At 57.0% G+C, this 15,488-nt stretch overlaps 1 protein-coding gene and 1 non-coding gene across 2 annotated transcripts; one reads left to right on the top strand and one right to left on the bottom strand.

Annotated features, from left to right (window-relative positions):
* Positions 1 to 592: 592 nt before the first annotated feature.
* SLC27A4 (solute carrier family 27 (fatty acid transporter), member 4) lies at positions 593 to 14,534 on the bottom strand. Its single transcript, XM_012639852.1, has 13 exons — positions 14,255 to 14,534; positions 12,720 to 12,886; positions 10,766 to 11,160; positions 9,000 to 9,158; positions 7,313 to 7,382; positions 7,116 to 7,207; positions 5,997 to 6,106; positions 5,506 to 5,715; positions 5,201 to 5,327; positions 4,377 to 4,514; positions 4,004 to 4,168; positions 3,772 to 3,918; positions 593 to 1,736 (listed from the first exon to the last, which is right to left on the bottom strand). The coding sequence occupies exons 2-13, from the start codon at positions 12,878 to 12,880 to the stop codon at positions 1,579 to 1,581; spliced, it is 1,932 nt and encodes a 643-aa protein (XP_012495306.1). The 5' UTR covers positions 12,881 to 12,886; positions 14,255 to 14,534; the 3' UTR covers positions 593 to 1,578.
* Positions 14,535 to 14,919: 385 nt separating this feature from the next.
* On the top strand, positions 14,920 to 15,011 carry TRNAR-UCU. The gene is given in 2 exon segments: positions 14,920 to 14,956; positions 14,976 to 15,011. It is a non-coding gene; the product is annotated as a tRNA-Arg (tRNA).
* The last annotated feature ends 477 nt before the right edge of the window (positions 15,012 to 15,488 follow it).

The following is a 15,488-nucleotide window of genomic DNA, read 5'->3' on the forward strand; positions in this document are numbered from 1 at the left end:
AGGAAGCTTTCCTGGACTCTGTCCGGGCTGGTCAGGCAGCCAGCCTTGCTCTGGCGCTCACGGCAACGCCCTGCCAGCCCCACCCAGATCTTTCCAGCCCCTAAACAGTTGGGAAGATGTACCAGAGGCAGAGGGAGTGGCAGGGTCTGGAGTAGGGATCCTGCCGTGGCTTAGGGTTTCTCCTCAACCCCCTTCCTCATAATGGCTACCTTTAGCTTCCGAATCCTCTTAACTGACGGTTCCCATTTCACAAGTGAGGGGACTGAGTCACTTGCTCAAGGCCACAAGCTTGTGACAGAGCTGGTTTGGACTTGGTTTTTCTTCTCTTTTTAGAGACAGGGTCTCGCTCTGTTGCCTAGGCTGGTGTGCAGTGCTGCGATAATAGCTCAGTGCAGCCTTGAGCTCCTGGGCTCAAGCGATCCTCCCGCCCTCAGCCTCCCAAAGTGCTGGGATTACAGGTGTGCCACCACACCTGGCTAATTTTATCTTGTAGAGACAGGGTCTTGCTGTATTGCCCAGACTGGTCTCAAACCCCTGCCTCAGCCTCCCAAAGTGCTACGATTACAGGCATGAGCAACTGTGCTCTGCCTGATTTGGACTTTTATACTCACGTTGTTAAACAGCTTGCCAGACTCTGGTGGAAACTGCCCCCATCCCAGCTGCGCACTGAAGGCAGGGGCTGTGGCATCTTACCTGCTGCGTCCCTAAGTCCAGGTGAATGAATGAATGGAAGAGGGAGTGAACAGGCCAGAGGGGCAGGAGGTGAGGCCTGAGCAGGCCAGGGGTGGGCTGGGGGGCTCTGGGGCCGGGTAGCTCGGGTGGTTTGCACACAGGCTAGGAGGAGTCAAGGCAGAGTTTATTGGTCCCTGAGCCCCCCCTCCCCCATTCCTCCTCCTCTCATAGCCACGGCAGGACTGAGATGGAGAAGGTGACACAGACAGACCCACAAGGACAGAAAGGCCCAGCCTGAGGAACAGCCAGGCAGCCGCCCAGGGAGAGGATGATGGAGTGGGGAGAGATAAGGGGCACTCTGTCCTGACCTCCTGTTGCAGGAGGAGATCAGGGGCCATGTTGGGGCCTCCTCCTCCCCTCCTGGAGGTACGGGTGAAGCTGAATGAACTTGGTCAGCTCGGGGGCCAGGATCCTTAGGCCACCTAGCCAATAGCCACTACTGCCCCTGCCCACTGTGTTGGCTTCCTCAGTCTGGAGACTGCTGTCCTGGTCCCATTTATAAGCTCCCTGCTCTCTAGGGAGAGCTTGGTGACCCCTCTACCTCTCCTTGCACTGACCCAAGACATCATCCTGAGAAGGCCCTGTCAGTCTCAGCCAGGGAACCAGAGGGCCTGCCTAGCCCAGAAGACATAACTTGGACATGAGGCTTTCACGGAAAACCTCTGGAGGGGGTGTGGGAGGTGGCAGTGAGTCACTTGGCAGTTTTGGAGGGAGGGGCCAGAACCTTGGGTGGAGGTTCTGGGACCTGCTTGCTTTGGTCTGGCATTTGTCCAGGACCCCTCTGGGGTGGAGCCTGGGGCTCTGGATCCAGCATCTGCCAGCCCTCAGAGGGATGTAGGGGGAAAATCACAGCTTCTCTTCGCCTGCCTGGATGCGGGTGTAGGCCTCTTGGTCCAGTGGGACGTAGTGGCCCTTCCGGGTATCCAGGTAGAACAGCGGGTCTTTCACGATAGCTGGGTCAAAGCCCTCCTTCCGTAGCTCTGTCTTCTGGAACTTGTAGGTCCCTGGGGAAGTGGGGAAAACTCAGACAGGTCAGGGCAGGGGCCTGAGCTCCCAGGAAACTGACCACCACTATTGAGGAAGAACAGAGAGAAGGGCTGGAGAGAAAACAGGAGAGAGGGAGTGTGGGAGCAGGCGGCACCACCCTTTAAAATTTGCAAAGAATGCTCCATCTGTTACCTTAAGTACTGCTTCTCAAAGAGCCATGGCAAGGCAGAGGTGGGGGACAGGGACAGCTTTGTTACCCACCCGCACCCATTTTGAAAATGGGGAAACTGAGACCTGGAGAAGGGAAGCTATATGCCCGACTTCACACATTGAGTGACAGCAGAGTGGGGGACCAGAACTCAGGTCTCCTGACTAATGACCCTTTACTTGAGCACCTACTTAGTACAAATGTGATCTCATCTTCTAAGATGCACATGCTTCCAAATTTTAACATCTCTGAAATAGTTTAATTAACACCTTTTTCCCCCTTAATAGTATGTAAACTGTGCCTCTTTCAATCAACAGTATTAGCCCCACTGCACGATGAGAAGACCGATACTCATCAGTCTTCTGGGATCTGAGCCTGGCTGTGACAGACTTCCAAAAAAGGGCTATAGATTCCTCCCCTCCCTGTACACCTTTGCAATGTGGCTTTGCCACTTCTCCCAGCAAGAGCTGGAGTCTTTCTCAATCCCCACTGGCCTCAATCTGGACGGGCCTTATGATTTGCTTTGACCAATAGAATGTGGCAGAAGCAATACTGTGGGATTCCTGGGTGAGTCTAGGCTACAAGGGGCCCTGCAGTCCCGTCCCCTCCTCTCTCCCTGCCCCCAGGGTCTTGGGGATGCCTTGAGACCAGTCTAGCCTTCTGAAGGATGAGAAGCCACATGGAGCAGAGATGAACCATCCCCAGTGAGGCCCAGACCAGCACTGTCCAACAGCGTCATCATTGGCTGTATGTGGCTATTTAAATTTAATTAAAATTAAACAAAATGTAAATTTCAGTTCCTCAGTCACACTAGGTACATTTCAAGTGCACAATAGCTACGCAGGGCTAGTAGCTATTGTGTTGGACAGCAAAGATCCTAAACATTTCCATCATCGCAGAAAGTTCCGCTGGACAGTGCTGCAGAAGCAACCAGACGAGAGAGCCAGACATGGGAGTGAGGCCATCTTAGAGCCTCCTGCCCCAGTCGAGTAACTAAGTGATGGCAGCTCTTTGAGTAACCCTAGGCACGGCCAACAGGAGAACCGCTCAGCTGAACTTAACCCCCAAACTGCTGACCCACAGAACTGTGAGCAAATAAAATGGTCATTTCATGCCACTGCGGGGCAAGTACGTTTAGGGGTGGTCTGTTCTGTAGCAAAGCCCCTCTGAACCCCAAGATCTGATAGCCTCCCCGCCTCTCCTGGACAGAAGTCACAGTGTCATCCAATCCCCAGGAAACTCGCAGTCTTGGTCATGAGCCTGGTACCAGTGTCCTTGTCCTTCAGTGCCACACTGAAGCCCTAGACCCTCCCTACTGCTTCAGGTGCCCCCAGAGGTCCAGGTGCCCACTCTCTGGCAGGGGCCACATTGGTCAGGGAAGCCTAGAATGCCTCCCACCCCAGTAAATTCCTCCCTTTCCTTCAGATCTTAGCTGAAACATCACCTCCTCAGGGCATCACCTCCTTCCAGTCATCCCAAATGTTCTTTCATTCCTGTTCTCTCAGCTTGACCTGTGGTCCAATCTTTATCTTTGGAATTCCTTGTCCTATGGCTGCCTTCCCTCCTGCTCTAAAAGCTCCAAGAAGGCAAAGGTCCCGTCGGAATTTGCTACCTGTGTCCCCAGGGCCCAGCACAGTGCCTGGCAGTATTTGTTCCACGAAGGAACCATGGAGCCTCTTTTCTCTGGAGACTCAGTCTGCTCACTCTACATGGGCAGGTGAGTTTATCAACTACCCGACCAGGCTGTAGGCACAGGTCAGACAACAGCCAACTGGGTCTCCGCAGAAGAAATAGGAAAGATCCTAGGCTTGGAACCCAAGAGTTGGCGCAGGGGTGGGACACACCTGTTTTGTGCAGCTCAGGCAGGAAGCGCAGGAAGATGGGACGGGCATACAAGGGCAGCTCCTTCTTTAAGACCTGTGCCAAGTGCTCCAGGTCACAGCTGTCAGCAGGGTTGGCCACAGCAGCCATTCCGGCCCGGCCCTCAGCTCCTGGGGGCAGTAAGGTAGACGGCGAGTGGCTGGAGGTGCCCCCAGGTGGTGCCTCTGCACACACCTCCCGTCTCCTCACACACACCTGGCACCTCCACGCCATACACCACCACGTCGGCCATGTCCAGCAGGCGGCTGAGCGTGCCTTCCACCTCGGTGGTGGACACGTTCTCGCCCTTCCAGCGGAATGTGTCCCCCGTGCGGTCTCGGAAGTACAGGTAGCCCAGCTCGTCCATCACCAGCACGTCGCCTAGGGAGGGGTTGTAGGAAGCAGAGCTTGCGCCGGCTGACCCTTGGCCGGGGCTTGAGCCAGGCAGTCCTCGCTGGAGCATAAGGACTTCTTTTACCCTAAAAGCTGGGGTGGGGGAGTCCTGGGGAGATATTCTCTGAAGGTGGGAGCAGGTTCCCTCATCCACTCCGCCTCCTCCGAAAGGGGCTGTGAAGGGCTGGGGACCCACCAGTGAGGTAGGCCTGGTCCCCCTTCTTGAAGACATCCTTGGCAATCTTCTTATTGTTGGCGCCCTGGTTGAGGTAGCCGTCGAAGCGGCGCAGGGGGTCTTTCTGGATGATGCGGCCCACCAGCTGGCCTGGCTCACCTAGTGGGTGGGGCAGGCAGACTCAGATGTGGCCTAGGCAACCTCTGCCACCTGTCCCCCCTCGCCAAATGCACCCTGCATCTTGATCTGACTGGATCCACACTGCTTGCCACAGAAATGCCCCTCTTCTCCCCAGCCCAGGAGCTCATCTCGGCAGGTCTGACCCCCTTAGGCATGTGGTGATGCCTGCTCACTGAATGGATGGGAAGATGCACACACGGCAACGAGGTCGCGCTGCACGGGGACAGCCTAATAAAACCAGCACCGTGAGCCCCTGCTCCCTGACTTCTGCTTGCAGAACTTTATGTTCTTTGCCACACATAATCCTGCAGTCAACCCGATGAGGAGGACGCTGCCATCAGCCCCATTTGCAGATCAGGGGACTCAGGCACAGAGAGGCTGAATAACTCGCCCACGACACAGAACTAAGGGGCTGAGCCAGAATCAATCCCAAGCAGCCCGGGCTCAGGGTCTTCTCGAGTCAACATGAAAATGAATGAATGGACAGATGGACAGGTGAGTGAATGAATGGATAGACAAAGAAATGAGTAACCTTGTAGTCCTAGGAGCAGAGCTGACTGATGGCCACTGGTCAGAACAGGGCTCCCCACCCACCCACACCTGGCTTCTCTCCTTCCCGGGCCAACCCCTATCCCTCTGACCCCCAATTCCGGCCCGAGGCAGACCTGGCTGGCAGGGAATGCAGACGCCATCGGGCCCCCGGATCAGCTCCATGGTGTCCTCGTTGACGCGTACCAGCCGGATAGGGTACACGAAGGACAGGATGCGGCTGTTGAAGCCACAGGCCCCCACCTGCGAAGGCTAAGACTTGGGCCTGGGCTCTTCCACCGTGGGCCCCAGACTGGACAATGAGGGCAAGGGGAATCCAGCACCCACACTCTCGCACTGGAACTCTGCCCTCTTCTCTGCTGCCCAGTGCCTCCCGTGGCCCATCCCGCAGTGGCCTCGCCCTTCCCCAACCTGGCCGAACCTGGCTGTCGAAGTTGCCCAGGCTGCAGTTGCACTCAGTGGCCCCATAGAACTCAGCGACCTGGGGTATGTGGAAGCGGCTGGAGAAGTTGGTCCAGATGGACTGCCGCAGGCCGTTGCCGAGTGCCATGCGAACCTGGTGCTGGTTTTCTGCCTCCCGGGGCGGCTGGTTCAGGAGGTAGCGGCACAGTTCGCCAATGTACTGCACGATCTGGGGGTGGACCTGGTGTGACTCTAGGCTCCTGAGGTACCCTCACTTCACTACTTCCCAATCCCTTGAGCCTCTACCCTCCCCAGGGGCTGGGTGTGTAATCTCTTCCCTCTCCCGGCCTCAGTCTTCCCATCTCAACAATGGGAATGTTGCCCCAAGTGAACCCTTCTGAATGACTGGCCACCTCAGCTGTAAGACAGATGCCCCAAAGTGTGGTTGCAGGGAGGGTAACAAGGGGATGGGGACAGTTTGCCCACTCCCTCCCTTCCCCTCTCACTCACTGTGCAGTTGTACTTGATACAATCATCCCAGAACCGGGAGGCTGAGAATTTCTTCCGGATCACCACCGTCATTCCGTGGAGCAGGCACTGCCCAATTCCCACAATGTTTCCTGAAGCAGAGGGGTGGGCCCTGAGGTCAGGGAAACAAGAGACCCTCCCTCCAGAAGCTGCCCCCGTTACCCAGGCCGACCTCCTCTCAGGCCCTCTCTCCGGGTCTCTTTCCTGTCCTGTCCCGCCTGCACTAAGTGAACATATCTCTCCCTGTTCAGACCCCTTCTGTGGTGCCTCAGTACCTTAGTCTGCTCCCAGGGGAGTCTGGAGTTTGTCCCAAGCCCATAAAGCTGCTCTTCAGCCAGGCAGGACAGAGCTGCCCTGCAGGGCTTCTGCCCCTCACATCGATCTGCCTTGAGGGACCTCCTCCCAGAAGCCTCCCAGACTCCATCACCCGGCTCTTCCTTGGGCCACATTCCTGCTCCCTGCCCCTCCTCCACACTCAGGAACACATACCACTCTAAACACCTGGAGGGCAGGAACTGTATCTATTTGTCTCCCCTTAAGCCTCTAAAACCCAGCAGCAATGCTGTGCACATCTGTGGAAACGAACTAAAGTATCAGACCAGCCCAGACGCCCCATGGGACACTGCCACACACACACTGACGCTGGTGTGGACACCCTAATAGACAAGAAGACTGAGGTCAAGTCAATGGCCAGAGCTGTTCTTTTTTTAGAGACAGGGTCTCACTGTTATCCAGGCTGGAGTGCAGTGGCGTCATCATAGCTCACTCAGCCTCAAACTCGTGGGCTCAAGCAACTCTCCTGCCTCAGCCTTCCAAGTAGTTGGGACTACCGGTGAGTGCCTCCATGCCTGGCTAATTTTTTCATATTTTGAAGAGATGGGGGGTCTCCCCATGTTGCCCAAGCTGGTCTTGAACTCCTGGCCTCAAGTGATCCTCCTGCCTTGGCCTCCCAAAGTGCTGGAATTACAGGCCACTGCACCCGGCCCCAGATTTGACTCTAAAACTCATGTGTTTCTACTGCAACGTGCTGCTTGAGAAGAAAAGTGGGGTTCCTGTGGCCCTGGGGGATGCTAGAGGCAGAGGGGGCAGGCCCAGGGCTACCTGCTGAATGGTAGAGGGGGAGGCAGTCATAGACGATGTCGTCGGCCCGCATGCGGAATCCGTAGTACACCAGGGCAGCCATTCGGTAATATCTGGGAAGGCACAGGGCGAATGGATGGGTGAGCCCCTGGACAGGAGGGAGGGGGCGCCCAGGCCCTGCCCATGCTGATGCCCACACTGGGGCACCTGCCCCTTACCTGCTGTGCACCACGATGGCGGCTTTGGGCAGCCCTGTGGTGCCCGACGTGTAGATGTAGAAGAGCTTATCTGAAGAAAACAGACACACGAGTGCTGTGAGGGGGCGGCACAGGACGGGCATGGGACCACACAGACGGATGCCTGCATGTGTGCAGCCCTTAACACTTCTCCCACCGCACTTCCTCCAGGAAGCCTGCCCTGATGCCCTCACACACTGCTCTGCTCTAAGGCCTGCATCCGCTCCTTCGACAAACATTTCCTGGGCCCTCGCTCCTTGCCAGGCCCTGGGGGAGAGATATTAGTGACTACGATTGGCATAGGCCCTCTCGGGAGTCATAGCTGAGTGGGACAGTCAGATGAGGACAGAGGCAATTCCTGTACTAAGCACCAAGCACCAGGGGGAGGGCGGGAAACACAGGACCTACAGAAGCCTGGCAGTGACACTTGGCCCGGGCTTACGGGAGGGAAGATGGCGCCAGGTAGGCTTCCTGACGGAGGTGATGCCTGCCCTAAGTCTTAGAGCACGGGGAGGCATTAGCAGCAGGAATCGGGGTGTTGAGGTAGCTTCTGCACTGCTGACAATGTATTTTTCTCACCCCTGGCCCTAAATAGGGGCTGCCCCATTATAGTTTCTGTAGGAAACTCAGCCCTACCAGACTGGAGGTTCCTGGAGGTCAGGAGCTCCACAGGATGACCCTACCTGCTTCTAGCACATGCCATGGCATCTCATGCTCTCTGGCTATCTGCTGTTTGCTGGCCCTAAGCACCAGGAGGGCAGCAGGGTGAACCAGCCAGAGTCCCTGCCCTGAAGCAGCTTACAAAGGCACCCAGGAGTCCAGGTCCACATGTGAAAGAGAGGTCAAAGGACGATGAGGACAATGACCAGTTACTGAGCCCGAGCCCTTCCTGCCACACCCTAGCGTTAGGACTTGATCCACCATATTTTTTTCAACTCTCAAAGCCACCCCATAAAGTAGGTTCTGTTATTATCTGTATTTTGTGGCTGTGGACACCGAGGTTCAGAGGGCAGGTTAGGTGTCGGCCACACAGGGAAGCAGCAGAGCCGGGATATAAACTCAGATCTGACTCGCCAGCCTGAGCTCTGAGCCACCAGGCAGGGTGGCTTTGCAGGGGAGTGAGAAGAGCAGAAGGACCAGGCAAGCTGGAGTATAAAGGAAGAGAGGTGAGAGGCCCAGGGAGGCTGCCTGGAGGAGGGGGTGGGGGAGACAGCCCAGAGCTGGGAGAGGATCACGGCTGGAGACACGGCAGTGTCCTGCACTGGATGGGCACTTGGTGAATATTCAAAGGATCTTACCCCTCGCCCCCGGTCCCACCGCAACCCCAGCGAAAATTCAGACGAAGGAAGTTCCTGGGGTTCTGCAGGTCATCATCCTGCACTTGTTAGGCATCCATGAAGGCTTATTCAACAAATCAAAGAATTGGACGTAGTGAGCCCCTGTGTACTTGCTCTGTGCCTGGCATCTTCATACACATCAACTCGTTGCACCTTCATGGTAACCCCAGTGTCCCAGGGTTACTGTCCCCATTTTCCAGATGGAAAAAGGGAGGTGACATGACTTGTTCAGGCACACAGCAAGTTTGCAGAACTCAAGCCTTCTGGCCCTGAGGCCCGTGCTGTGTCTTGGGCCCCTATTAGAAACCCTCTGTGGGGGACGGGGAGCCCACCTGTGAAGCCCTTGTCAGGACGACTGGGCAGGTGCTTTGGGGCATCTTTTAGCAGAGGATCCAGGTGCTCTGTGCTGGCGGGCACTGTGCTGGGCTCCCAGGAGCCGGAGCAGAAGAGGCTGAGCGAGGGGTCCAGGTTGGCATGGATCTCACAGACAGCTACAGGGGAGACAGGGCAGGTCAGCAGGCAGACCAAGAAACCTCAAGTTCTCAGGACTTCTGCTCATGCCAGGGCTGGGCATGTTGTCAGGGCAGACTGGCTGGGTGGGGAGAGAAGTGGGTGAAGCACCTGGGACTTCAGTGTTGACAGGAACAACAGCTCCATCAGCTGCTGGCTAACCACAGAGCGGGCCCTTTACCTGCATTCTCCTGCTCCCACAACCCTAGGAAGTAGGTATCAATGACAGCCCATTTTACAGATGATGAAATTGAAAATGAAAGGAACTTGTTCACAGCTAGAACATGCTGGACCTCAGATACAACGCTAGTTCTATCTCACAGCAGGGCCTGGGCTTTTATCCATTGCACTGTGTGCTACTCGGTGGGGAACCAGCTGGAAGGGAGGAGTTGGGGTCAGAAGCCAGCAGCCCTCCATCCCCTTTGAAGAGTGGGAACCTCCTCTTGGGCTCCCCCGTGCACTGCACAGACATCCAGATATTCACCCACACTGGCATGGGGCAGTGCCAGCCCACTTGGCCCCACTGGCTTTCTCTCGATTCGTCCAACCCTCCCCTCTCCCCACTACATCTTTCCTTCTCCCTTTCAGCATCTTAATAACATCCCTGTCCATTATCCCACAACCACAGGTGTAGGGAGAAAGAACAGGGACCCTGTGGTTAAGCCCAAGGTTAAAGCCCAATTCTGCCGCTTACCAACTGTGTGACCCTGGATGAGTTCCTCACCCCCTCTGAACCCCAGGCTCATCATCCATGAAACCGAGATGACAACCTCTACCTCCCTTGGTCTTCTTGAAGATGAGAGCTGTTCTTTTTTTTTTTTGGAGACAGAGTCTCACTCTTTTGCCTGGGCTAGAGTGAGTGCCATGGCGTCAGCCTAGCTCACACTCCTGGGCTCAAGCGATCCTTCTGCCTCAGCCTCCCGAGTGGCTGGGACTACAGGCATGCGCCACCATGCCCGGCTAATTTTTTCTATATCTTTTTAGTTGGCCAATTAATTTATTTTCTATTTTTAGTAGAGACGGGGTCTCGCTCTTGCTCAGGCTGGTTTCGAACTCCTGAGCTCAAATAATCCGCCCGCCTTGGCCTCCCAGAGTGCTAGGATTACAGGCGTGAGCCACCGCGCCCGGCCTTGAGAGCTGTTCTTGTAAAGCACCAAGCTCAGTACTCTGTCAGTGCCTAACGTAGCAGCAAATGTTAATAAAATGCAAGCTTTACAAGGAGCATGGGGAACGAATCTTTGCTCCCATTATATAGATGAGGCAGATGAGCCCTAATCAGTCACAAGGACAGTTACCATTGGATCTGAGGGGCCACCTAGCGTCAGCCACTTCGCTAGTGCTTCAGGTGAAGTATCTTCTTGAAAATAGGACGAGTTAGGAACTGCAGGTGAGGACACCACAGCTCAGAGAATTTAGTCCCTTACCCAGGACCTCCAGCTTACCAGTGGCAGACCCTTGGCTGTCTGACTCCACGGGTCATGCCCTTAAGCACTGACACACACAGCCTCCCGCAGGGCTAGAAGGGAGTTGGGGGTCTGTGCAAGGTCCCATGGGACTCCTGCATGTCCCCTGCTCCCTTGGGGCTCACCTGGGGCCATTTCGCTGCCAAAGATAAGGGCCCGTGCCCCGGAGGTGGTGAGGCAGTGGAGCAGGGCGTCCCGCCGGAGGTTGGTGTTGATGAGCGCCGCCTCCACACCCAGCTTGGCCATGCCCAGCCACAGGCCCACAAACTCATTTCGGTTCTCCATGAAGAGGGCGGCCACATCGCCTGAGGCCAGGCCACGGGCCTGAAGGAAGTTGGCCACGCTGCTTGAGTACTCGTCCAGCTGGCGGAAGGTCCAATGGGTGTCTGTACCCTCGAAGATCAGGGCCGTCTTGTCGGGGTGACGCTGTACCATTGAGGCAAACAAAGTGGGCACCGTCCGCCGCTCCCGCAGGTACCGTCGCACCTTTGCCTTCACCCTCAGGAGCACCAGGCCGCCGCTGTGGGGGAGCGAGCAGGGGAGCTGACTGCTGGGGTGGGAGTGAGGGGCCCTGACACCCGGCCCAGGTTGCTGCCTCACCAGCCCAAGCCTTGCGAGCCAGGCCTCCTGCAACACTTCTACTCCCAGCGCCTCCTGGGCGCTTGGCACCGTAACATGCCCCACCTCACTGATGGCTCCCAAGGACACTACAAGAGCGCGTGATTCCTCGCGCCCCTTACACGGAGGAACCGCAGCTCTCACAGTGCCACGGCTTGCCCAGACCTTCCCCAGTGGAAGGTAGCTGAGCCGAGACTTGAAATCCAGGCCTTTCTGGCTCGGGAGCTCAACTCCTACAACCCTCTCAGCCTGCTGCTCTGACACAAGCCTTCCAGGGCCCAGGGCTCCGTGTCAAAGTCCAGACTCTTCATTCGGAGCCTCCCACAGGCCATGTATCACCCCGACCATCACCACAGTGAATCAAGCAGTTTACTGATTTGTCTAGTCTTTCTCCCTGTGAGCCAGGGTGGGCCTTTGTCTCGGTCACCACCTTGACCCAGGGTCCCGTGCCAGGCACAGAGTAGATGTTCAATAAGTGTCTGTGGAATCACTTGGCAACATTTTCTTTCCTACCCCGCCTCTGCCACCTTCTGACCCCTTGAACTCCGTGAGCTCCCAGCTTCTGTGCCTTTGCCGATGCTATGTCCCCTGGCTGGACTCCCCTCCATCCACCACCTTCAAGGCACCTCTCAATTACAATTACCTTTCCTCCAGGAGGCTGTGTCTGGCTCCCCAAGGCCCTGGACAGAGGCCACCTCTCCTTGCTCCATGCTCCCACAGCCGCGCTGCTACCACTCTTCCTGGGGTGCCAGTTGACCCAGATTGACAAATACTGAGCTGCCTGTTCTGGGTGTGGGTTACTGTGCTGGGCTCTGGGACACAGTAGTGAGCAAGGCCACCAGGGTCTCTGCCCGCACAGCACTGCCAGGGGAGGGATTTACTGTGTCCCCTTCATTCTCCCTGACCGGTCTGAGCTTGGCAGACTGAGTCTGCCTTGTTTCTCTCTGGGCGCCAGAGACAGCCCAGCACCTTGCATGGATCAGGTGTTTCTGGACGTCCCTGTGGAGAATACCTGGTTTTCTTTGGGGAACAGCTTCTCCCAGACATCTGATTAGGGGCCCTGCTCTAGAACTAAGTGACCCTTTCCCCCCTCAGACCTGTGCCAACCTGAGGACAGGGCCTCACAGGGTTCCTCTTCACCCTTTCATAATCTAGAGTGTCCTCAGGATCCTTTGCAGATGTCTCTTCAACACACCTGGTCCTTCACGTATCTCCCAGGCCCCAACCCTGCCCCCAGCCAAAGAGCCTCAAGTTAGGGAGATTCCCTGGGAGAAGACTTTGACCCTGGAGATGAAGGCACCAGGTACTACTGCCAGGGGAAGGGTGTGAAAGAGGCTGCTCTTCTGAGGCCCAAGTGCCCTGGGCTGGTTGAGATCATGGGGTCTGGTCTAGGAAGATCCGGGGGATCAGGAACCTAGCATGGTGTGAGAGACCCCAGGAAGGACTGGACCAGGTACTCACAAGACATCGCGCCTGATGGTCTTGATGAAGACTCGGATGAAGCGCCAGCCGCCAGACCCCAAGTAGAGGAGAAGTAGGGAGAACCCCACCTGGGTCCAGGGCAGTTTCAGCACCAGCTTGGAGAACAGCAGCACCCCTACCAGAGAGGCCCCGAGTAGCATTGTGGCCTGCAGGCACAGGACAGTCAGTGGACCCAAATGTCCACATTCCCCAGGTCTCCCACCTCTCAGCCCAGGCCGCCAGGCCGTGTAACCCCAAAGGGTCAACCTGTGGTGAGGCTTAGCCATACCAAGTGGAGTGACTGAGGACAGGGGTCCTTTTCCAGGCTTGGGTCCCACGGCTGGCTAAAAGGGGCAGGCTACAGGCATGGGACTTGAGGTGAGGAATTCCAGGGGTGAGAAGCAGGAGGTTGGTTCTAGCCTGGTAGTCCCACCTCTGGCTACCACTCTCCAAGTGACCTTAGGCAACCCCCTCAACCACTTTAGGCCTTCGTCTCCCACTCTGTGCAACGGGTGTGAGACTTACTCTCCTGACATCCAGGGTCCCTAATCAAGATGGCTTGGCATGAGTATTAACTTAAGTGCTCTAGCTTGACTCCTTGCCCAGAGACCCAGAGACGTTCTGTGGATGACCAGGCCAAGTCAAAACACCCAAAGGGGCAGCTCCAGGGGAAGGAGCCCTGCTCAGTCCCTGCTCACAGGTGCAGGCAGCGCAGTGCCTCTGCTGGTCAATAGAGGGCAACCGAGCAAACAAGTTAGAGGCTGGATGTGCCTGAGAGGTGACCGCCCAGGGGGCAAAGCTGATTAAGGGCGGGGGAAGAGAGCCTTGAAGGTATACACCTGACCACCACCACACCGCACACAAACACACACACACTAATACATACACACAGAGCAAGCCACTCAGATAAATATTTGGGGACTGAGGCTTAAGGGAAGGGGAATGGCTGACTGTGCCGCAGGGGCTGGGCTGAGATTAGGACTTTTGGGTTCTATTCCTGGCGCTTTGCGGACTTGCTCAAGGGGATAGCTGATGGGACTCAGTTTTTCTTCGGGTTTTCCTATTCTTGGGAGGAGCTGAAGGTCATGGCTGTTAAGCAGCGTGAAAGCCTCCAAGCCAGGATGAGGACATGGTCTGGACCACAAGGAGCCCTTATAAACCACCTTCCCCCACCCCTCGAGAAAAGCAAAAGCTGGGGGAGCGGAGACTGAACCAGCGCCCCCAACCCCGATGCCTGGGTCTCCAAGGTCCTCAGACCTCTGGCCACCCAGAACCCACCAGAGCAGAGGGCAGGAACCCGTCCGGGAAGGCTGGGGGATAGGGAGAGGAGAGGAGGGGATGCCCAGTTTCATCGGGCCCCCGTCCCAGATCATGTGTACCGCTCTCGCCCCTAGACACCCTGGATAACACAGCGTCTGGCAGGCAAAGAGCGCGGCACGGCGCGCCCTCCACCCCAGACCGGCATTGCCACCTTCCCCTGACTCGGCCCGGCTCAGCTCCCTGCCCAGGGACCCACCGGCCCAGCCTGTGCTCACCCGGAGTCGGCTCCGCCGCGCAGCGCTCTGTCCAGATGCGGCCCGGTTGCAGCAGCGGAGTGGGGAGCACGGGGGGCATTAGCCACCCCTGGGCGCACAGAGCCGAATCTCAGCAGTGCTTCCCCGGCTCTGCGCCCTGCATGGCCTGGCCGCCGGGCCAGCCCCTCCTGCCGCCCGGCCCCGCCCGCCACGCTCCTCCCCCGCCCGCCTCCTGCAACCTAACCGGCTGCCCCGGCCGGCAGCACCGCCTCCCGCGTTTTCCCCGGGCCGGCGAGCCGCAGAGGTGGCGTCGCAGCGAGCTCCAGCGCGCCCGACGCCGCCCGACCCCAGGCGGCCCTGCGCGTGCGACGGGCTCGGGTGGCGCTGCCGCACGGCACACTGGGAGTTGTAGTCCACGCCGCGCAGCCACGCCCGACCGCGGAGACCCCTACCCCGACCCAAAGGAAACGTAGGAGACGTTCCGGCTCCGCCCCGGCCCTCCCTCCCTGCAGGCCACGGGCGTCGGGACGTAGGAGGGAACACCCGACCCACACTGTCAGCCGAGAATCCGGATCACGCGCCCAAGCCGGAGCAGAGTTGACCGAAGGCTCAGCGCCACACCTAGAAGAGCGCTAAATGGACGGTTTCAGGCAGAGAGGCGAGCCGGAGAGCAGGTTTTGATGGCTGGCTCTGTGGCGCAATGGATAGCGCATTGGACTTCTAGTCTAGGCCTGGTGTGGTTATTCAAAGGTTGTGGGTTCGAGTCCCACCAGAGTCGAGTTTTGACGGCTCCTCCCTCACTTCCGTTCGGTATTTTAGGTCCCCCAGTACCTTATAAGGCTCAAAAAGAAGAACCGCAGGTCGCACCTATCACTGCTTTGGTACAATAAACTTGGCGTTTGGGAAGGCAGCACGGCCAGATTCTCAACCTTGTGGAGCTCTTGGCCTCTGAAACAAGATTCCTTGATAACCAAACATGTTGGGCACCCACGGTTGCCACGTGCCCTTAAATGGATCCTTAATCCCTTAGTCCGGTAAAAATCTTTGAAAAGGGAGAAGGGCACTTTTCAGAGTTTATAGGGATTAAAGATGAAATTTTGTTCCGATCAGGATTTGGACCTAGTTCTTCTGGAGTACAGAGTGCATTCTTTCAGGGACTTGGGTAAACTCAACCACCTCCTCCAGGGGTATCATATTCAAGAGGCAGGGTATGCAGTGGTTATGGGCATGGAAATTGGCATCCAACACACTTGGG

The sequence above is a fragment of the Propithecus coquereli genome, unplaced genomic scaffold, assembly GCF_000956105.1.
Source record: "Propithecus coquereli isolate 6110/MARCELLA unplaced genomic scaffold, Pcoq_1.0 Scaffold142, whole genome shotgun sequence".
NCBI classification, from domain to species: Eukaryota; Metazoa; Chordata; class Mammalia; order Primates; family Indriidae; genus Propithecus; species Propithecus coquereli.

Excerpts from the sequence above, each read along its gene's own strand:
- SLC27A4 (XM_012639852.1), bottom strand. The coding sequence starts at position 12,880 with ATGCTACTCGGGGCCTCTCTGGTAGGGGTGCTGCTGTTCTCCAAGCTG. Across the intron at positions 11,161-12,719 it reads ACCATCAGGCGCGATGTCTT|CGGCGGCCTGGTGCTCCTGA; the intron begins GTGAGTACCTGG and ends GCTCCCCCACAG. Across the intron at positions 5,716-5,996 it reads GTATCAAGTACAACTGCACA|ATCGTGCAGTACATTGGCGA; the intron begins GTGAGTGAGAGG and ends GTCCACCCCCAG.